Source organism: Phallusia mammillata, chromosome 1, assembly GCF_965637545.1.
Source record: "Phallusia mammillata chromosome 1, kaPhaMamm4.hap1.1, whole genome shotgun sequence".
Classification (NCBI taxonomy): Eukaryota; Metazoa; Chordata; class Ascidiacea; order Phlebobranchia; family Ascidiidae; genus Phallusia; species Phallusia mammillata.
The window spans coordinates 2,055,148-2,078,039 of NC_137252.1; the positions used below are offsets into that span (position 1 = coordinate 2,055,148).

At 39.2% G+C, this 22,892-nt stretch overlaps 1 protein-coding gene across 1 annotated transcript; it reads right to left on the reverse strand.

The window, feature by feature from the left end:
* Window positions 1-1,444: 1,444 nt before the first annotated feature.
* On the reverse strand, window positions 1,445-21,562 carry LOC145233769 (protein dispatched homolog 1-like). The gene is made up of 6 exons (XM_080098553.1): window positions 21,269-21,562; window positions 20,777-20,900; window positions 20,142-20,276; window positions 6,682-6,820; window positions 2,501-4,370; window positions 1,445-2,369 (listed from the first exon to the last, which is right to left on the reverse strand). The coding sequence occupies exons 1-6, from the start codon at window positions 21,376-21,378 to the stop codon at window positions 1,496-1,498; spliced, it is 3,252 nt and encodes a 1,083-aa protein (XP_079954679.1). The 5' UTR covers window positions 21,379-21,562; the 3' UTR covers window positions 1,445-1,495.
* Window positions 21,563-22,892: the final 1,330 nt, after the last annotated feature.

Below are 22,892 nucleotides of genomic sequence, written 5' to 3' on the forward strand. Positions count from 1 at the left end.
GCAATGAAATCTCTCTCTCTCTCAAATAAAAAAACGCGCACTGTCTGCAATAATGTCTATATGCAAGCTAACTTTATCAATTTTTGTTCATATGTGTTTTTTTTGTGTTTTTATTTGTGGCTTAATTTCATGGTTAGCCCTTATTGTGTTATCTCCTATCATAATTGTGAGACAAACCTGACTTGCTGTTTGCTAATTAAAATTAATCGTTTCGAAATATGATATTGTGGAGTATCGTGTATTGCAGCAACAAATTACCGCAAATATCATAAGAGTGACTTTGTCACGTGATTGCAAGTACGTTATATTTCGTCATTATTACATTTTCTGTCCTTGACTTCAATTGCGTTTGTCTCTATTTTACATTGTTTTATTTACATGCGACGTAATCATATCAGACGCTACTGTTCTCTCTCTTCCATACTCCTCATAAAATAACCTTTAGGCTAAAACGCTGTGCTCTTTATCGGACAATGCTCACACATTCGAAAAAATGCTCTAACATTCTAAAACAGGCTTGTGTATTTAAAGTTCCGTGTATTTGGTCACTTTAAGCAAAAACTGGAGCGACATAAAACTTTAGTTTGAGCGAAACAGTGTGAAAAACGCGATAAAATATATTCAACACATGCAGTAAGCTTTTGTAATGTAAGCTTACTTAATTCAACACAAATATTTAGGTATTGCACTCAGATAAAATACAAAAAATGTCTCCACTCAAAAGCAATTGAGCAGAAAAGTGAACTTCACCCACTTTGAAAACAGGGCGTAATGTATTTTCATAACGGCTGTAGAATTAAACGGTCAGGTTAAAACGACTAAACACCAATAAGTGATATTTACGACAGGCAATGTTTGGATGTTACAAAAAAGCTGCTTCGAAACTTATTTAAATATTATGAGAAAGTTCTTTAACACTGGTAGCATCCAAACAATGCAAACCTAAGGGCAAGTCAAGACAATAAAAATATAAAAAGGAGTTGTGGTGTTTTTGATCGGAAACATACATAATGTTCCAATTCAAATGTTTGACCTCAAGGCAAAGTGTTAAGAAGTGATGTTGTTATGTGATAGCTAAATGAGAAATCGGTATCTTTCAGGGGCGGAATTATTAAAATGTAGAAAACAGTTTGTGGTCGTTTTTCACAATTTCTTGATTGGTTACAAGAAATATCTGAAGACAATTAAACACATATTGGCTGAGCGGAACGTGAGACGACACCTTTTCAACTTAATTAATCAACGAAAGTAGAAAAAGGGCTATTTTTCACTTTGTCCAAAGTGTGGCAAAACAGTGGCTTGTTTCAGATATTTGACTTGCATGGGTGGCTTCAAAGTATGTTTCAAAAAATATCTGATGCCATTTCAAGTCAAATCACTTTAACTCCACCATTCCACTAGAGTTTGTTCTTTTGTGACGTCGACAAACACATTTCGTCTTCATGACGACCCGCTTTCAATATATCATATATCCAGATGTGACATCACCATCGCGTCATATCACTGTCTGTCGCTCGATGATCTCGGTGGCGTTGGAACTGACACTTGACAGCATGGGAGCACGTGACGAGGCAGGTGTGGCACATGTCACCTTGACACTAGATGTCTCTGTCATTATGGTGGTGTGCTCGTCGCTGTCTGTCGCGATGCCAGTGCAACACGACGAGCTGCAACGGAGATCGCAGCAACTGCCCTGAGGACCGATGGCGCTCAGCACGGGCAGGAAGAAGTAATTGCTGTACAACCAGCTCGCAGCCATAACCAGCATAATGAACACGCCGAAATGGTTGTACGCGAGCACATTGGACGGAAGCAAACCCGCTCCTGCTATAAACGTCGTCAGCGCAGCCATGCTTATTGCTGCCCCCATGCGGCTTGCTGCAAACTCAACTCGCTGCTGTCGATCACCGCTAGATGGCGCCACGATATAAGCGATCGCGTAGTGAGCGGTGAAGTCGACAGCAAGACCGACTGCAATCGAAATCGTCACCGATTCTAGAACGTTCAGTTCCCAACCGAGCAGAACCAATGACGCAGCTGTGACGAAAATGACGCACGCAACAGAGAGGTTCGCGAACAGCGCAATGGCAATGTTGCGTGACGTCACCAGTATGACGAACTGCGCTACGAGAAGGGAAAGTCCCACTGACGTAAGCGTGCCATCGTAGAGACCTTTCTGTAGAGAGTAGAATTGGAAATCTCCGATGAACCATCCACTGGCGAGACCGAACGGCGCAGACCTGAGCAGAGGTGAGAGGAATTGCTCCAAGTGAGTGTAGAAAACGTCCATTTCTTTGAAGGAGGCGCTCAAGGGTTGAGTTGTCGGCATTTCCACGATCAGACCGATCAGTTTGTCGTTGCGGTCAAACCTAAAAAAAAACGGATGAACATTTGAAGCTGCTTTGTCAATACTTTTGTATAAAACCGAACTTTCATAACTGTTACTATTATAACAAGGCCCGGTCAACACGATAATTTACATGACCAAATAAATACTAACCTTGGACCAGGTGTGTATTTGTTCAACATCATGCCAGGTTGCAACGTAATCTCATTCATCGCCTCCTTTAGACACTCTTCGAACACGTGAGGGCGGTAAGGGAACTTGCTAGTCTCGCAGCAGACTGGCCTCTCGCTCGAACAAGGAGCCTCCATCCAATGTTTGAATGTTTCAATGAAGCAGTGAGTGTAGCTCTCTAGCTCCGGAACTGGTCGATAGTACGACGAATTACGAATACGTTCGCAAAATTTCAAAAGCCAACGTTGGCTTCTGGTCGAAGACATGTTAAACCGGGGCCGTAGAGTCACCGAACCCAGATTATCCGGGTCGTTGTGGTTGCCGTTGTCGGTTGCTCGAACCCCGAATACAATCCGTACTGGCATTAAGTACGTTGTGTCGTTTTCAAATGAAAACTTTTGCGCCTCTTGTGACGCGTAAACCTCGAACGGGTGCGAGGACTTGAAATACTGGAAGTAGTTCTTCGAGTTTGGCAGTTTTAAGCCGGGATTAAATACGGTTACGTAGACGCTGGCTCCCGCTGTAGCGAGGAAAAACAAAATCCACACAAACCGGAAGCGCACAATGAGCAGGACTTGGATTTGATGGAAGAAAACCCGCGACATCTCGGAAAGCGTTTGGCAGAGTTTAGCGCATTGTGACGTCATCCAGCATGACGTGGTCTTTGTGTCATACGGAAGTGGGCAGTAGGAGAATTTGAAGAGTTTATGGTGAAGCACTATTGACGCTGGGAGCCAAGTTAGACTCAAAAACAAGTTAGAGAGGATTGTGAGACCGGTGAACATTCCGAAACACTTTATTGCCGTTACTGCACTTGAGTAGTTTGCGAAGAAAGCCGCTGCTGTCGTGAAACCGGTCACAAACAGTGACCAGGCTATATGCTTCATCGCAGTTTTCAACACAACACCGATACGACATCTTATCGGGTAATCCCCTGTTTTGAAACGCTGACTGGGGCAGATTTTTTGTTTGTCTTCTTCGCTGTAGTGACGCCAAGCACTTGTAAAGACGAGCACGTTGTCAGCTGAAAGTCCAAGCATCACCAAAACAGCTGTGATGTTCAGGAAAGGAAAAAACGCAAAATTCAGCACAACGGAGTAGATGAAGTAGGCGATGAGCATGGCGCTTGCACCGAGTAAAAAGTTGGATATGGTGACAAAAACGGAGCCGGTGTAGAGCAGGATTATCAACTGAACCGCTCCGATCGCTATAGCGGGATACAAAGCGTCGGCGTAAAGCAGATCGCTAAACACGTCATTCTGCACTCCCAGGTCCATGCCGCTCACCTCTGTGACGTCATCACTGGTTTGTGACGTCATAGCAAAGTTGTCGTAGTAGAGCGGGGTCAGTGTGGAGCCCTTGAAGGCGGGCGCGAGGGCTATGGTGGATTGTATCGAGTGATTGAATGCGGAAAGGTAGGAGAATTCCTCGCATGCCACGTCCGAGGTTAGGATGTAGTGAAACACTGTGAAGACGGCGTTGTGCTTGGTACATTGCTTAGGAATATCCTTCGAACATTTAGACGTTGCATCAGCGGGTTTCCAACAGTTTGCAGTTAATTCTCCGCGACAATAGAATGGCGCGCAGGTTTGAAGCAAGTTTTCAGTCTTGCGAAGTGATTTGGTTGTGATGCTCTCGCATGAATCCAGACCAGCAAAGTACGCTACATAGTTGGGCAGCGAGAGAGTCGGACAACAGGTCGAGTCTGTCTTCTTGAGACACAGGTCCGGATATGTTGGGTGGGTGAGAAGACGTTTTTCGCTCCTACATATAGAGAGCATTGCTGGGACGGTCCATAATGAGGGAAGATTCGGGTCTTTGAGCTTGTACACCCATTTCGCGTAGTAAGGATCTGTAAAGAGAATGAATCAAGGTCACTTTTTGTTATTGTTGTCTAATACATTGATTGTCCGCCATGTAAATACAACCAACGCACTGTAAACAGTGTTATTTGATCGCAATATTGCAAAGATGTTGTAAATGTGCTTTTGTGGAATTTAACCCTATTATGAAGGTCAATTGATAAACGTTTTATGCTGAACACGGAAAAAACGATCAGAGAGTACGTATATCATCTATAACCTTTTATTTGAATCCACTAAACGTACCATGCCACAAAGTGTACGAACAGGCTAAACAAACAACATAACTAGGCTAGAATAGTTGATTTGATGTCGTTTACATGAGTTACGCCATACAAGAAACCGTTGCAAGGTCTGGAAACGACTCACAGGCGTCAGTAGTCGTATTAATTGCCGTTGAATTGCTTGATTGACATGTTACTGTTGCCAAAAGTAGAGATGCTATTAATAGATGTGCCCAAATGGAATAAGGGTGGTGATTGGTGAATATTTTCGAAGTTCAACTCACTACTCAATGACGAAAATCAATGTGTTGTAACATTAATTGTCAATTTTATTGACCATTGCAAAATATATCCTCTCATCACAATAAACTTGTTCAGATAACCAAGCTATTATGTGTGTAAATTTAAATCAGTTTAAAACACACATGTAAGGCAAGGAAAACGAAAACTATGTGTATAGTATTCACAAAAGGGGGCAAATAAATGACAACCAAATAAACATTTAAAGTTCATTTTATCATACAATCCGCATCGCCACGCTAAAACTAACGATTGTTTGAATTGGGTTGTGAGAATCAAACACACACGGTTTGATATCTATGCTTGATTAAAACAATTGAAACTAAGTTATAAACAATACTTTGGCAAGTGTTTAAACTGAGTTGACAACCAAAAATCTCAGGATTTGAGCTTGTGCAGGAGAAAGTGTCGCCAATTTGGTGCAACCGCTGTTGAATCAAGGTCGTCGTGGACCGATAATACGGGGACACATTACCAGCATCGCAAGCCAGACTCGTTTACCGATCGGAGCAATAGCTTCCGGTGACCTATGTAATATTCCCAAATGTAGGCAGCATGGAGCCTTCGCATTGTCATGCTGCACCAATCAGGGATGGCTACTTGATGTATTGCTTCATATACGTCTGTGTAGTGATACGTGTGGGATGGGGAATGTATTAGGCAGAACGTGGTTCCGTTTTAGAGAAGGATAATCGTTGTATGAATACCCGTTGCAAAGTAACATGCAATTGGTGAAAGTTTGGTCAAGTTTCTGTTTCATTTATAATCACAGTCGCAACTGGAAATGTTTTACTCACAAAATTTTACTCATCGCGTTTGTCACAAAAACACAAACTTAATTTGACTGGTTTTTGTTTTGCTTTATTAAGAAAAAAGCAAAATGGTTTAAACGCAAGCTTTTTGGAGACCCTTTCCATCCTCTATTATTTCGAAGCAAATGCCATGTGGATTTTAGAATTATTATAATCATTTTGGGTCAAAAATAAAGAACAAACGAACGAAACCGAACGAACCATCCAGATCGTAAGCAAGCTGTCATTTTCAATCATCAACAAATTAAATTGTTGCTACACGATCAATATTTGTGAAGGAAGATTGACCGGGAATAGTGTGTGGGATAATAATAATGGGCTGTTTCAAATACAGATACGGCTTAAGTAGGGTGAATTTATTGATCTATCTTTGAATTTTCGAATGATGAAAGGAATGATTTAAGGTCCCCGCTTAATTTCGAAGCCTTTGGATTAATAGCTGTGGATAATCTTATCTACACTGGTTTACAAAAGCATCGGTTCAATCTCGTTTTATTACTGTGCTCAGTTGTGCAACGTGAATATGAGTGCAACCAGCAACATTTTAATTTACTCTGATGCCGTTTGCAATATTTCTATACCACATAAAATAAGGACTAAACGACGTTCACTAATGCAGTGGTCGGCAACCGCCGGTGCGCGGCCCGGTACCGGTCCGCGAGATCTTCGTTACCGGGCCGTATAATTTTTCAGGTTAAGTGATAAAAAACATTTTGCCCATGTATCCCGGGCAAGATAAACTAATTTAGGTTTTTATTGCAGAATATTTGTAGTTTTTTGAAGACCGGTCCGCGATAAAATTTTAGTTTCAACACGGTCCGCAGTGCAAAAAAGGTTGTCGCCCCTGCACTAACTGACAAAGGACATTCTGTGTAAATTAATAACACCTGACGACACCAAAACCATTACTAATCATTTCTTCAAAAGCCATCCTACTTGCTCAAAAACAATATGTTCAATCTTACCCGGGTTTTCACAGAAATATCCGTTGCTTTGGAAATCCCACGTGTAAGCATCACTGGACCGACGAGCTCGTCTTCGCTTCTTCTTTCGTCTTTTCCCTTTGCGATTTCGCTTCGGCTTCGAGCGTTTGCGATTGGTGCGCTGCATAGAAATGCAGAACATGATTGGTTGATGGAAATTCAAAGCAACCAATCAGGGGGCACCAAACATATTGATAGTTTTTAAAAAACTACAAAATTTACTTGCGATTGATAAACTGGCAAATATCCAACTTTATACAGATTGTACATTTCTATTTGTAATAATGTAATCTAATAAAGGCAATACATCTTTGAAGTAACCAATAAAATTGTCGGAAACGGTCCAGATAAAACATTTTTTGTGCATGTATATTTGTAATAAAGGTAGGCCTACACTTGTAATAATGTGTTCTAAAAATGGAACAAATATTTGAAATAACCAATCAAACTACCAAAAAAGTTAACGATAAAACATTGGTACTTATGTGCATGACCTGAAACGAAACTGAGGTATCTGATAACCATGCTATCAATTACAAAATCGCACTGTCATTAAACTTCAATCACTCCCATCTACCAAATCAACCACCAAACCAGCTCTATAATGAGTTGTAATGACACAAGACAGCGAACCACGGGTAGCAATTAAGAAATACGCTGAAACGTAATAGGCTAGGGTGAAAAATAATCATTCAAAATCAGTTGGGAAGCGACACAATCGTTCACCAGAACAGGATGAACTAACACAGCTGATTGGCTGTAATTTAAACACGTGGCGTGATCTGATTGGTGGAGCGATTGTGGTTGGTTAGTGAAATTACTCTTGGCTTTTTATTACACGCGTTTGAATTTCACACAAAAATTAAAATAAAACAAAAGCACCAATCACATTAGAGCCAGTAAATATACGTATATCATCACAAAGAAAAGTTGTTATAAGCTCGGACGATTTGTTTTACCAAACACGCCAGTTGGAATTTCCCACAAAAAGTGACAAATCGTTAATTTTATGGCAGTCTAGTTTCTCATTCACCGTCTGTTGCGACATAAAACCTGTTGGTTTAGCAAAATTTACGGCCAATAAAAAGACCATGCTGTGATCATTATTCCTCTGCTCGCATGACAACAAAGGATGTCTCGACAAAATTAGCAAAAACATTAAGTTATAACATAACCCTATGTGAAGTGCCATAAAAACAAGTATTTTTTTTCAAAAACATGACTATCAGACAACCTACATACCGGTGAGTACTTTTTGATGGGGAGATGTATTATATTGTAGAGATAGCAACAATAGCACATGTTGAAATGTTTACAATGTATTCAGCATGTACCAGTTTATTGTAATTGTTTTTAATCAAGCCACTCTGACCGTGTCTAGTGTTTATATTTTGATGTTTCAAGTCTTCGAAATAGTAATATTACATTATTTCACAAGCGAGAAACAAAACTACACGGGTTGAACGAGAGGTTATTCGGACAATCAAGTGTATTTTAAGTCTCAGTGGGTCAGGAACAGAAAGTTATCAGACCACAGAAAGTTGTTTCACAAACATCGGTCACCGGAGAATTCAACCGCGAGGAAATTTGATTTACAATTTGTCGGTGAGTCACACACTCAATTCTTGGGTGCTTGACACTTGTAACGACCTTTCCGGGAGCGTTAAGATGACTTTCTCCCAACTTACGACGCGAGTTTTTTACAAGTAGGAACCCGAAGTGTTTTTGTACAAAGTAACAAATACTTGACCAACACATGAGAAAGAGAGGTGTGAGATTGACTTTATTCTTGACGTGTTTACAATTGTTGACACACTTTGCCTTTTGCACGTAATTATTTTTGTGAACATTGATTCTGTTTAAATAAGGATTGTACATCAAATTTGAAACTCTTATCTCTTATACCATTGCCAAAGGAAACATACAAGTTGCATTACGAACCTTTTTTTACTGGAATCATCGCCTAGAACACGTTTTTTTGTATGATAACATACTTTTTGAGCGCTGTGATAAATATTTAAAACTGAAATGAAAACATGTTGTTCTGGGCAATGTTGGACTTATTTAAAACGTGACACCTTCAATAATTCTGCATTGAATTATTAAATCATAAACATTCGTAACACATTTCTTTGCAAACTACACCGAGATTCTTAAAGTAAAATGGACACAGTGTTCGTTGTGAAGTCGCTTTGAAAACCCACACAACAAGAGACTCGGGGCAGTTTTGTTGAAATTTGATACGAGCGGAGCATCGCCATGGCAGGGAAGAATCTATAAATCTCAGGGATTAACTGAGGTGCTGAAAGAACACGTAGGATGAAAGAATGTTGGGTCAGCGGATTAGAAAAGATCCAGGCGGTTATCTTACCCTACGACAACACACGTTAATGCGAATTATAAGGCAAAGGTCGCGAAAATTAGATTTGCCTTTTTGTACGTGAATAAAATGTTACTGATCAGCTAATTAGGTTTGATGGACAGGTGAGTTTCATGTTCTAAAGTTTTTGATAGGCTTTTCTGTTTTGTGGGCACAAATGCAACCTTTTGTAACTATGTTTTGCTTATCCCGCTGTGCTTAGTGCTTGATTTTGTGTGACGGTGAAAAAACATTTTAAAATTGTCACACTAAGATGGATCCACTGAAACATTGGTAACACAACACGCAGTTCTTTCTTGTACTTTAATAAAGAACTCCATTTTTGAAATAGTGGCAACAGAAGAAAATTGCGGCACGACTTCCCAAAATCACAACGGTAAACAGTGGTCAAGTTATCTGTCGGTTTTGTGGCCTGAATGGCGCCTCGATTTGAAACTGTATCCGATCTCCGGCTACTTTGTAAGGTACTAATGGGCATCAACAAATACTACAACTATTAATCCAAAGTTTGTTGACCCAAAACTCGCTGTAAGCCGATTAGCAAATCTGCCAAGCGACTGGGTCGTGTTGGACTGGCGCTACACAAGAATGTGATCGTGTTGAGTCAGTAAACTAGAGGGGAACATGTTTCTGATCCGAGCAACGATTATTCCTCGCCGTTAAAGGTTAAACTGTTTTCTGCAAATATCTAAATCGCTGTCGGCATTTTGCTCAACCCGCAGCGTCAGTGTAACTTATACATTTTTTCAGAAAATGGAGGAAGACACGGTTGTTCATTTTATCTGTCAATCAAAGCACATCATGTGTAACGTGTATGCTTGAGACCTCAAGTTTGGTATGAAACATTAAGCCCTGTTGTTAGTTCAAATACTTCAAATATTTTAAACGTGCATGCACAATAGAAATGAAGATTGTCAAACGAACAGCTACCGCTTTTATTTGAAGCAAAATGCTAAATTAAAAATTCCAGCCCTAACAAAAAAGACGTTTGGTTTCAAAAACGTCTTGAGGCCCTTTTCAAACTGATCTCGTAATTAAATAGGGTCAATACAAGTTAGAGTCAATTAGGCAATTACCTTTACTTCAAACAAAGACACGCATGGGTGCATCAGCCAATCAGAAAGCTTCAGCAAGGAAGCGGCAAATGAATTGGATCAAAGCATTCTAGATCGGTGCTGCTTCCCCGAGCGTGAAGGGAAATATGTGCTCGCGGTTTCCGAAGATTTTTAATCAAGTCTTGCCCGGGAACAGTGCATGAGCATGAATCGGTTTCCGTGTTTTCACAACAAGATCCCGTTGCTGGTTATTCAAACAAAAGACGACGCTTGTCGAGTTTGTGTAGATTTGGTAAATGGTTGCACTACTACCTCGCCAGTTTTGAAGGTTTTATGTCCGTACCATCCTGCTGTAGGCTACCTAATTTTGAATTGGTTTGCTACAGAGTTTTTGAAATGAACAGTATCGGACCCATTCGTTGGTCATCGACGATCATCGTTTATGGGAATAAATAACTAAGAATTTAAAATATTTTCTAAGTCACGAAATCAGATGATATATTACATACATTTTTCGCAACGTAGAATCTTCAGTTCCTTTTATGATTCGTATGCACCAAGTATTTGCTATTCAAGTTACATTTTCTCTTTATAAGTTCACACATATTTATTTCAAAACCAGTTACTTTGGCACCTGATTCAAATAGAATCGGCTTGCGACATACAAAGTCTTACGTTCTGCGCTCAGACATTCGCGTTTTCAAACATGACTTCATTTAACTGTTTTGAGTAATAAGTTTAGTCAGAACTTATGTACGTCTGTTTGGGAATGCAGAAGAAGTGACGCTCTTTTTTTGCACAAAATATATTTAACCACAACGCCAAAACGTTTATGCAAACATTATAGATTTACCAGAAGAGCGTTAATGTGTTTACAAAAATAACGCCTGTTGTTGAAAACGAAAATAATATTTATTTGTATCGTTTGCAAAACAAGAATCAAGTACAAAACAATATTTGCTATGTTGCTCAATGTACAAAAAAATACAGAAATCAAGTACCAGGCAACGTTGTCCGATGATGAACAACAGAGGGCAAAAACAAGTCTCGTAAAAGTGGAAAATAAGTTGAAAAAATTATTTCATTTTTCTTCACCACAACAATTGAACGTTTACAGTAGATGCATATGATTGCGAACAAATTAGGCAGCGTTGAGGCAGCCACGTTGCGCTTATTACACAAGATAACGACCCTGTCGTACTGCGGAGATATTTATAGTAGATGTCACCACCACGCAATCTAACAGCTTCCTGAGTCGTGTTCTTCACGATTTAATTGCATCAGTGTTTACAATCTACAGCGGGTGAACCCGTATGACCCCGATGTAAGGGGAGGCAACAACACGTAAACCGACGGTCGCTACTGAATCACTTGGGCATTCGATAACGGATCGTTTTAATATAGGTAACATGTCTTCATGTGCTTTTGAAATACAACAACATTTTACCTTCTAATGTACTGTATTTAAGGTCTTGGCCTAAGATGTTTTACAGTTTATGTTGTGTTCGAATTGTCAGCTAACAAACAGCTTACTCAAATCTTCATCTATGTATTGCATTGCATTTATCAGTTTGTGTAGTGCTAAACGAATACTTAGCTAAAGAAAAAATTCATTTTAATTCCCAACCGAACGTTCTAAATTTTGTTCTTCCCAAAATTAGTTTTTGGACAAACATTATCCGATTTTTCTCAGCAGTTCAAGTTAGCAGGTTGAAACAATGCAACCCAGGTGGGACCAAATATACAACTTAGTGAGAAACATCACCAACATCATTTACTCGTATCAGTACACAAAGCACTCCAGTGATTTACAGAAAAGTCTGGAAACCACTAACGAGGCATTTTAGGCGCAGCAAATTGTGTATGTGTGTCCAGCAGGGCATATCGTCTCCGATGTCGGTATAGCTTCCCGCATCCATATACCGTATGCTATGCAAGCAAAAAAACATACTTGCAAGGAAACAACACACCTTTGTTGCTGTAAATGCGCAGACTTGGCAAAGAAAATGCACGGGATTAAGATACGAGTTCGGCGCATTCACATCCAAAGGAAATCTTCAATGGTGTTTAATATGCGAACAAAAGTCAACTATACTTTCATGTAAAGAAGATCTCGTGTTTTTTCACAATGCACAACTCTCGAACGAGATTCAGTTACGAATTCCTTGGAATTCAAATCAAGTAGGGATCTTCTATATCGTCTCATATGCAAACAAAAGAAACAACTTTCACACAAGGACACCATATCTCATATGTTTTGGTGTTTTACAACGCACGAACTTGAGAGAGATTTAGTTACGAATTCAGGGGCGAATTCGCATCAAGCCGAGATCTCCAGCTTTCGCCCGAGGGTTGATTCATATTTATCGATAAGACGCCCTCATTAACATTCCCGGCGAAATGGCATGTAGGGACATTAAAGCAATGTGAGACGCGTGTAAAACTTTGCTTTTGGACAGAGTTCCACGTGTATGCCCATGAGAACGGCGAGCTTATCAAAACCTCGCAGTGGTGATTATAGATTTCATGGAGATAGCACCACAGCAGCGCAAGGACACCGTGAAAATTGTTAAAAGCAAATTATGAGCGCCCTATACATTAGCGCAACGTCCCGAAAAATTGGGTGAGAAGAAATTATTTATCGATTTGAATGTTTGGCTCCGAAAACTGTTTTGACAATCTGACCCAACTCGAGAAAACATGTTCAATTCATGATGGAATGTTTTGCATTGCGCAGAAAAGACAACAGTTGGTTTGCCATTAACATGGGGCGTTTTCTTTTCTCAAAGTCAAACAAATTTGAGGATTTTTGTCATATTATACATAGAGAAACTGTTTGAAAGAAAATATGCATTACTCTACTAAACTAAAAGTGCATTTATACAGGGAATGTTATTGCAGTTTTTTGCAACAATGACCGAAAAACTTCCTCAAAATTCGTTGTACCGTGCTACCTGCACAAAATTGACAAGTTATGTAAAGCAGGAAACAACTTGCGGGCAAATCCTCTTACATAACTGTTAAATTTACATATCACAAAACTAACCGTTTCTAGGGTTACTGTTTGCAACTCAACCTTCTCATACATTTAATCATTAGAAATTCCAGTTTCTGTTTGCCTAGTCAAACACCAAAATGAAACAAACAAACATCAAGTGGGTTGGAGATTTTTTCAGTGGTGCTTATGTGGCAAGGAAATTAATACATTCCGTGTGACCGGGCGTCGAAATTCATTGAAACGGATTGACATTATGTTGTGTTACGCCGTTGCAAATGCAAAGGGGTTTCGTTTCGGTATGTGCAAGTCACACAAGGTTGAAGCGTGCTGATACCCCACAAAGCATGGCCATCCCGACTTGAATTTCATTTAACGCTTCACAGTTGCTCGCTAGAATGTCAAGCAAAGGTAAAGATTTATTGAGGCCGGGACCTTATTTCAGTAACATGAGCTAAGTGTTAATAAAACAATAGTTTTGATTTGGCAGCTCACAGTACAATCCTAACAGTTTTCATTCAATACTGTCTTGTGAACATTGTATGTACAATGTAAATGAAGTATAACAACCTCCAATTAAAATACAAAGGTCGTGGCTGTAAATGTTATTCTATGCGAACACGACAATTGATTGTACGTCTTCGCTTTTTTCACACACAGTCAAAAGGCTAAGCTTGAACAAGGCTTTTTTTCACAGGTTTTTTACAATATCTTTTGCAAAGAAATTTATTCAAATTAAAGAAACCCTATTGAAGCCCAAATAATATTTAGTATTTGCACCCAAAATAAAAATTGGCATTTTATCGTTACCAAGAGGAGGCTTATTGCACAATGTATGCACAAGTGTGGCTCTTAAACACTTAAACGGACAAAACCAAAGCCTTGTGAGAGCAGAATCGTAACAGTTATTGGCGGTTTACGCACGGGGCAAATTAACTGGTGTCAAACGGCACAACAGCTCCATACATTACACCCACTCTAAAACACTGGTATTGAACCACACGTAAAACCAGCATCTCAACCACAGGTACGAACTTGACATGATCACTTGAAGTCTTGACAAGCCAATGCCACGTTAATCTTCGATTGTAACATACCTCTAATGACAGCTTTACTCCACGTCTTAATATAGCTACGAAGGCCAGAAGCGTCAGTGATTGTTTAAAATTTACAAGGCCAGTGGCGTTGCCGAGTGCTGAACAACTGACGTAACTTTATGCGAAAATCGCGTGTAATTAATGCCTTGGCGTTGTGTTACGACTAAGTGCAGACGCTGAGAAATAAATGTCACCCGTCTGTAACCCCGTTCAAGCTGACATTTGCGCCGTGTCGAACAAATTACTTACTCAAAACACACCAGAACGAGAAAACGTGCGGAGAAACGATTGCCACGTTGTGCACAATTTGGAATTGATTTAAAAGCTGGCAGGTTTTACATGCAAATAAAAATGTTAAATATTTTGCAGAAATCTTAAGTCAAAGCATGTTAACCACAAACCTGAGAAATTATGTCAACACCAATTTGGAAATTATGTCCACACTAATAGTCATTTTGGTCAAAACCAAACCTTAAAATTGCAGCTTTTATGTACAACCTTTTGGGAGACATATATTTTCACACAGATTATCACGCTATGAGAAGCCCACAACGTATTTGGAAGTAAACATGGAAACTGACATGGCAATGTGGGCTGCGGTTCCAACACTTCCGAATCCGCTTGCATTGTTTGATGTGAATAACTTGAGTGAGTGAAACACATATCAAGTCCACATATACCAACCAGTAGAGCACGTAACAGTAACTTAGAAGTTTTTTTTTAAATCCAAACATTATTGTAGTAGCTTAAAAGCATAATAGATGGTCCAACTTCATTGATCCCTTTGAATGAAAAAAATTATTTAAACAATAAAAATGACTGTTTTCCCTTTTAGTTGACGTGTTTTGTTGAAGTATAAATAATAATTCAAACATTTATATCAGGAGCTATTTTGTTTCACTTTTAGAAGCTGTGGTGGTTAAAGTGTGTTAGACCCTTGGAAGTGACGCGTCTTGTCAAGAATGAGAAGTTTCAGTTTCCTCTAAATTATCTGACCAATTCACATATTCCGTGACATTACTCACAAAACAATCATGAATTGCTGATAGATAAAACAAAGTCTGCAGTATTTAGTTGAAAAAATGTCTTCATCGTAATCGGAGCAAACGTGGTATTGCCATGTCATGTTGCAGGTTATCCTTAGCTAAAACCAATACACCGAAAAATATGTTGTTTACCCGAATTCATTACATGCACCAACATTTCTAAGCTAAAATAGACAAAGAAGCAGTGTTAAAGCCTAGTGAAAGTTACACCGAAATTTAACCACAAAATTGCAGCCTGAAAAGAATCAATCTTTCGACGAAATCCGAAGCATCGGCCGTGCAACCAAGAAGCAATTACCCCAAACCACGAAAACAATTAACAGACATGTAATGAGTTCCGAAATTAACAAGGTCGGTAGAGAAACAACAAGTGCGTATCCCCAGGGTACAAGGGCCGCAGAACAGTCTAATGTTCACTGTGTGTCGCGAGAGATTATGAAGTTAATATTCGATTTTGGATGGTGCAACTCTTAACACATTTTCTGGGCTAGATAACGATATGGATGTACTTTTTACTTGTTGCCAAAAGCCTAACCAATCACATTGAAGTTTTTGTGTTTCAGTGTGCAAAGCGTGCCGCGAAACAAAAACAGTTCTCCAGTGTTCGGCAAACCTTAAAATGTTTGCGAACCGCGGACTTAAATGAGTCGTAGCAGCAGTTACAACACTAATTCTACCTTGGTCACTCAGGGTGGCCTGCCCTTCGCTGCTTACTGATTGACGAGTGATGCATCTGATAACGCACGAGCCGTTGGACAACCGAGTTGTAAAGCATGAAATGGACACTGGTAAACAAGGACTCTTGCGTGACCACAGGGTTTGATAATGGACGCATTGTCCAGTAAGTTCGACCCAGTCTTGATTGGGGAAATGACATTCCTTGTATTTTAGGATGTACAACAAAGATCGGTAGATAGCAATTAAGTTTACTTTGTGGGGCACAATGTCATTTTAAGCAAGAAATTAGAAATGTTGATTTTGGTACATTTCAATGTTTAATATTGCCTTCTTCGGGAAAATAAAACCAACATTTATGAAGTAACTTCCATCTCCCAGATGCTTAGTTACATGTTAAAGCAGTTACGTGGTAATAAAAACATGTATTTTCTACTCCTTTCATATGACATCAAAAACCTGAGCAGTTCCACGTTCTACAACAAGCAGGTTGTAATAAATTCGTCGGCTGAAAGAAACTGCACAACATGCCACAAACTTTTACATCCCATCAGCACATGGCATCTTTTCACACGCCAGAAACCAAGGATGAAACCCCGGGGACCCCTGCTCCTTCTTGTCAACGCCCAAACGCAATATTGCTAAGTGACGAAATCAGACTTGCCAACATCTATACCAAGATCGAGCATAAATTTGTTTTCCCGCAATCAGCCACAAACCGATGCAAGAGCATACCGTGACGACGATCTGTATACCTTATTTCCGCCCCAAGTTGGAGGCTAAATAGATTTTACTTGTGGGTTTTATTGTTGAGGTTTGGTGGCTTAATATCTATCATGAATGGGATTGGCTATGGAATTGGGGGAAATGAAACGATTGATGTGTTTGGGTTGATATGTACTCTCAATCCACAGCAGGACTATGGTTAAGGCAGCAAGTGTTTAGTTCTTTAGTCAAGTTACTTATCCCTGTCTGTGTCAATTGTTCAAAATTATTCAAAAAATTGTAAGAATAAAATATTTTACACATACACCACAAAAATGTTCAACAGCGACGTTCAAATAAAAATGTGAAGTATGTTGTAACCCAGCGAGGATTTTTCACTTGATTCAGCAAAAATTGGACCATGTCAAATCGCGGTTTGAGGGCAAGTCAACCAACCTTTTCACAATGTGCCATTCATAAAATTCTTGCCAAAACGACGAACAACATTATAGAAAAGGTTACTACAAAGTCACTACATCCTGACCATCAGTTTCCGGCATATGCCCGACACATACATAAACCGATAAACAGTAACAGGTGATGTTTCATTAATTATTTAAGGCACTGTGACGGTCTGCAACAAAAGATGCGTAGAAAATAGTAATTTGCGAGGAATAATTGAGCAGTCGTCGCAGAATTTGGTGGTGCCCTTTCGCATAAAAACGGTTGAAATCCTGTAAGCGGCTAATAACTGGTTTGAAATATCAAGAGTTGCGACTGCCATATGCTCCACACAACTGTTTCTTAATCATTCTGTCCCACATTTAAATTTGATTTTTAAAACAAAATAGGAAACCAAATACGAAACCTTGCAATTTAGTGAACAGATTGTGATACTTGAAACCATCAGTAGTACTGATTGAAAAGGTATTTCAACATATTGGTGAAATATTACATGGAGTTAAAATCACCCAATGCCGACCATAACAATTCTAAATCGTACGTAACTATTGGTAGCATTGCAGCTTGGGGCACCGCATGTAAATGCAGCAAGAGCATGTTTGCACGAGAGTAGCACATATTAAGAATGTGAAGAGTTTCGGTTTTGTCACATTTAATTTGTCAAATTCAATCACTTTGAAACATGGTGACAAAGCGTTAAGTTGCTTTTTGAGACGCATTTGATCCGTTTCAGTTATTTCACCCACAAATCTCCAGCACTTGATCTGCTACAGCGGCCACTTCTCCAGTAAGACAGACGCCCCGTCATGCTCGGCTAAACACGGCCAATTGCTGATCTCTATCACGACGGGGGCCGAATAGATTAAAGCGCGCGGCCAGATTGCAAATCAAATTACCTGGCTCTGGTCCAAAACAACCGTGGTTTCCTGCGTAAGATTGCTCCTAATATCGCATTACAAGTACCACTTGTGCCCGACTGAGATGTTAGGCACAACAGAAGCTAAACGGCAGCGCTGTGATTATTAAATAGCAGTCATGCAGGCGCACAGGCTATGCCTTGTTTGTGAGCGCCGACGTGAATCCGTTCGGGAATCTCGACTGAAGGGTTTGGGTGAGTGGTGCTGGGTAACATAACCCACGAGTGCTGAGACAACGAGGTTTGCTGTCAATCACGACTGACTGAGCGCTAGGCGGTTTGCCAACACGTGGCAGGTGTGACACAAAGCGGATTTACCGATTCACTGTGGGTTCGTGTAAACGTTTTGTCTTTAGAAGGATGTAGGAAAGCGAGCTTCCCGTTTTGACAACTCCAGATACACTACGCTGTGTTTGGAATTAGATCAACGCCCACTACAAAGCAGAAATCCATAACACTTGTCAAAGAGCATTTCTCAAACCGAGTAAAGAAGTAGAAAACCAACATACTATTCAATACGGAATAGGCAATTTGTAACATGTTCCCATGTTCTATGAAACACTTGTGCGACAAAGCCAACTTCTATTTAAAGTAGCCCCCGCCTATTAAACCTACTCATATTTTGAGGGTTTAAAACACTTGGGCTGTGCGTACTGTGTTATACTAATAAGGCGTGCGAAGAAACATGTAAAAAAGCAAAGAAATAGTTTAAAAATCTTCAGGAAGGCCATAACTCGATATTTCATTTGTGTCAATATGTTAAACAAACAAATCTTTCAAATTAAAACCTCAAGCCATGCAGTTTAAGATAAAGCGTTTTTAAACGTTGCAAATATGCTGTACACATGCCAAGGTAGGTTGGGGATAGGTAGGGAAAACTTGCGGGCGTTATCAACTCTACATGACCTAGAAGGCGTCACACTGATTCCACACCGACCGCGATATCACAGAAAAATGCGTCACCAACTTCAATGACGCCCAACAACAAAACATCCCAAACGGCAACGCAACAATCTTAGTCTCGGTGCTTCGACGCACGAATCCAAGCACACCAAGACCACGAGCGAAGGGAAATAACAGTGGAGATTTTCCTGTTTCCAAGGCCAGTTTCCGCTCTTGGTGACTGTGCCGTCGATAAAAATAGGCCAGCTCATGTCACCAGTCATTGCTGCTGGCGGAGAAATGCAGGGAAGAGCAAAAATTCTGACGTTGAAAATGTTTCCAGTTCGATTTAACCTCATGTTCATCACAATATTACTTCGTTTCAAACATTTACTTGCACAATGGACCTCAGTTTACTTTATACTTTTTAGTATAATTTAATGTAATGAAAAGCGAAACACAGAAACTTTTAATAAACCTATGTTTTGACATTGTATAACATTTGCTGTGGAACATTATGGTGAGGTAATATAGTTTCAGGTTAAGTCTCTTTGACATGTAATAATAAACATTGAAAACAAACTTTAAAACTAACCTTTACTATTTTCAAATCCTGTTAAAAAAATCTTTCCTATCTGACAAACACTGAAAAACTTAAAATGATATCTTGACTTTTTGAGTCACTCAAGTCTGTACACAGGATGTTTATTTTCACTTGAGTGAGTGCATAGGTTTAAATCATGATCCACAAGCTAAATCTGACTAAAACAACAAATGAAAATGAAACCGGGTGTAACCCACAAGCTTCCTAGCTTTGTGAAAACCTTTGGGTAAAGACTCCTATGATGATCCAACTGTATTATTGTAAGGTGAGACAGTGATTTATTGGACTTCTGGGCATTTTAACTTGAAACTCAGCAAAGGTGGAATTCGTTTTAAGACTTGCTTCAAATTGTCATTTTCAATCAGAAAGTCTTGAAATACTGTACTACAAATTCTACTTCTGTTGTCAAAAAATAAATAAATAAGAGGTATGGAAAATGAAATACTAAACAAAAGCCCACTTAGTAATTTGTTCCAATATGACACAGTGTATCAAATCATTTTAGCTGACACATTTATATGTCCTGTCATATATACAGACTAAGCAGGGTTTGTGTTTTCAGTAGACATGTAGTCATTATTTTGACATCACTGACTAGACAGTAGAATAAACAACACAAACCAACCTGAATGGCCAGAGCTTTTTTCTCCATGTAGTGGTAGGGATAGTTGGACAATGTTGAGTTGTATCCCGTTTCATTCAACATATTTCGCCATGTTACAAGTTTGTCAGCAAGTTCAGTCCCTCTGACCTCAAAGCCCTGTGGACAAGCAGAGCTGACATTACAGTGGCAATAATATATTTAACACCAAATTAAGAAGCTAAATTTTTATAAATTTAAAATTGATTTCTGAAATATTGAATAAAATTACACATTATTTCCAAACAAAAAGCAAAAAAAAAACATTTTCTAACACTGCTGAAACATCATCCAAAAAACATAAACAACAACATGACAAGTGCTGTTGTAGCGCTTGAAAGAATTGAGATTGAGATAAATGACTGCGGTATGAAAAGCTTCTGAAACTGTCAAGCTTTTGAAATTAAAGCTGCATTATACCATGGGTGGCCAGTAAACCAAACCTAAATAAATTCCTCTGAAAAACACACACCAAAGATCCAGCATAGTAAACACAACACTAAAGTTTAAAATAATTTTAAAATTGGCTATTATGGTCTAAAAAGTAGTCTCTCATGTCAGTGTTTTTACCCCACATTTTGTGGTTATGTGCCAACAGCATTAATATGCAGCGGTTTTACCTTTGAGGGGTCACTGAAATCAGGATAGTCTGTAAAAACAACTCCAACAACAGACAGAACAAGTGAAAGCATGAAGCAAAGTATTAAAACCAGAAGAGGGTGTTCGGACAAGAGCCAAAAGTACCTAAAATGCAAAAATATATTATATATATGAATTATTTACATACATATAGTATCATATTTCAGCTATAGTTTTAAGTGGCACTTTATAGCATACAAATACTGTAGCATACATACAGCATGTCTAAGATATAAGACACAAATATACAAACTTTAGTATGTTGTAAAGGCAAATTTTTAGTGACCCATCAGTTGTTTACTGTTTATAAACTTCAAAAGTGACTATAATGCTAGTTACATTATGTGTTTTAGATAAGTAATTGACACACACACAGAAAAGCAATTGCCGCATGCAAAAAATACCACAGAGAACATAACTTGTGTTACTTAAAAGATGGACATAAAACTAAATGTCAGTGACATATTTCATACCATCCTATATTGTGTTGTTCCTTTTCACGAAGTTGTCTCCTTTTTTCAATTCCCTTCAATAATTCCTCAGAAGTGCCTTCAGATGATGTGCTGGCACTTACATGGGACATTCTGTACAACTCGAATGAACCTAAACTTCAGGTTTCAAAAGTTCCACTTCAAAACTTCACACTTCTTGTGGAACAACTTTAGGATTGGAAGTCAACATTTTCCAATATTTAAACTTTTAAGCAAAGAACACTTTTGTTATGATTTCCAACAGAACATTATAGAAAACCTAAACATAGAAAATATATTACAAATATCATGCTGGTTTTTAAAAAACTTTTGAAGTATAACAACTAAAACAAACGTATAGGTTTCCATTGGTTAAAGCTGAGTTTTAAAAAACCACTGGAAATAGATTCCAATGCCTCTTTGTTTGCAGTATATGTCTAAAGTAAACAATGGGTTACTTCCCTTCACTATCTATAGTAAAGAAAACATACAGAAAAAATAGATACGGATTGGCACAAGGTTTGGTGCCTTCTTCTTTATTACAAGCACAGCTGCGCTTGAAAACACAATCATGTAATTAATGAGCTTACAAAAATCACAAAGTTTCAAAACTTTCCTAACCTTCTGCACAGAGCTGACAAAACGTATGGAGTTTGGGCATCAAAACATGACCCCGCTGGCCCGCTATTCCATCACAATTAACTCTGGCGCCACGCACATGCAAACCAAGTGCTTTTCTGTCCAATCACTGACCAACTGTGCCATCTGAAATGTTACCCCACTCTCGGCCTTTTCCCTGCCCGCTAATCTAATAGCGGTCGCCTCGTTGGCCTCTCCGTCAGCACACAAACCGCCCACGTTTAACTGAAATAGAGTCAGCCTCTTTGTCGAGCCTGTCAACCGGGTCTGCCCGGAAAATCAGTGAGGAACTGCGGCCCTTCAGTGACTGATGTCGGAGTGATGCCCTCTCGGTCGCGAGCTCGAGACGCCAGCGGCAAAGATAGGTCGATTAGTAGTTGTGCGTCAAAAGGCCATTGAAGCGTGCGCGCTTTTTTTCGGTTGACTGCGTTTCGACAAACTAGCGCGAAAAAGGCGAGGGAAGTTAATAGGATCACGGCGCTCGGATTTGAGGTGGCAAAAAACGGCGTAACTGTGGCAGAATCCTAATCTTGTTTGCCTTCAACCAAGTGTGGACATCAATCGGCTAAGTGACGTGCCTATGGTGCATGTCCAGGTAACTTTGAATAACCGCTGGACTTTTCCAAACCATGTTAAAAACCTGATTTTTTTAACACTTCCCCAAACTTCCAACACGTTAGACATGATTTTCACATTATTTATGAAGTAATTATTTAATCACTGCCGGCTTTGTTTATTAAAGAACAGGTGCGGTACATTCCTTGGCATCAGTTTCTTTAAATTATATCTTTTCAATAAAAACCCATTATTTTAGCCATTTTAGATCTAAGGAAAACATCAATTTTGAATGTTGAATGGTCATAATTATGGCAAAACAAGCCTAAATTGTGTAGCCTTGCTTTTTATGATTAAAGTAAGCTATGCTTTTAGAAGATAAACAGTTGTTTATCTGATATTGAATAACAGATAAATGGATAGTAAAAAACCC

Coding starts and splice junctions, on each gene's coding strand:
- LOC145233769 (XM_080098553.1), bottom strand. CDS start 21,378: ATGTCCCATGTAAGTGCCAGCACATCATCTGAAGGCACTTCTGAGGAA. Junction 20,277..20,776: donor ATTTCAGTGACCCCTCAAAG/GTAAAACCGCTG, acceptor GCTTGTCCACAG/GGCTTTGAGGTCAGAGGGAC. Junction 2,370..2,500: donor AAATACACACCTGGTCCAAG/GTTAGTATTTAT, acceptor GTTTTTTTTTAG/GTTTGACCGCAACGACAAAC.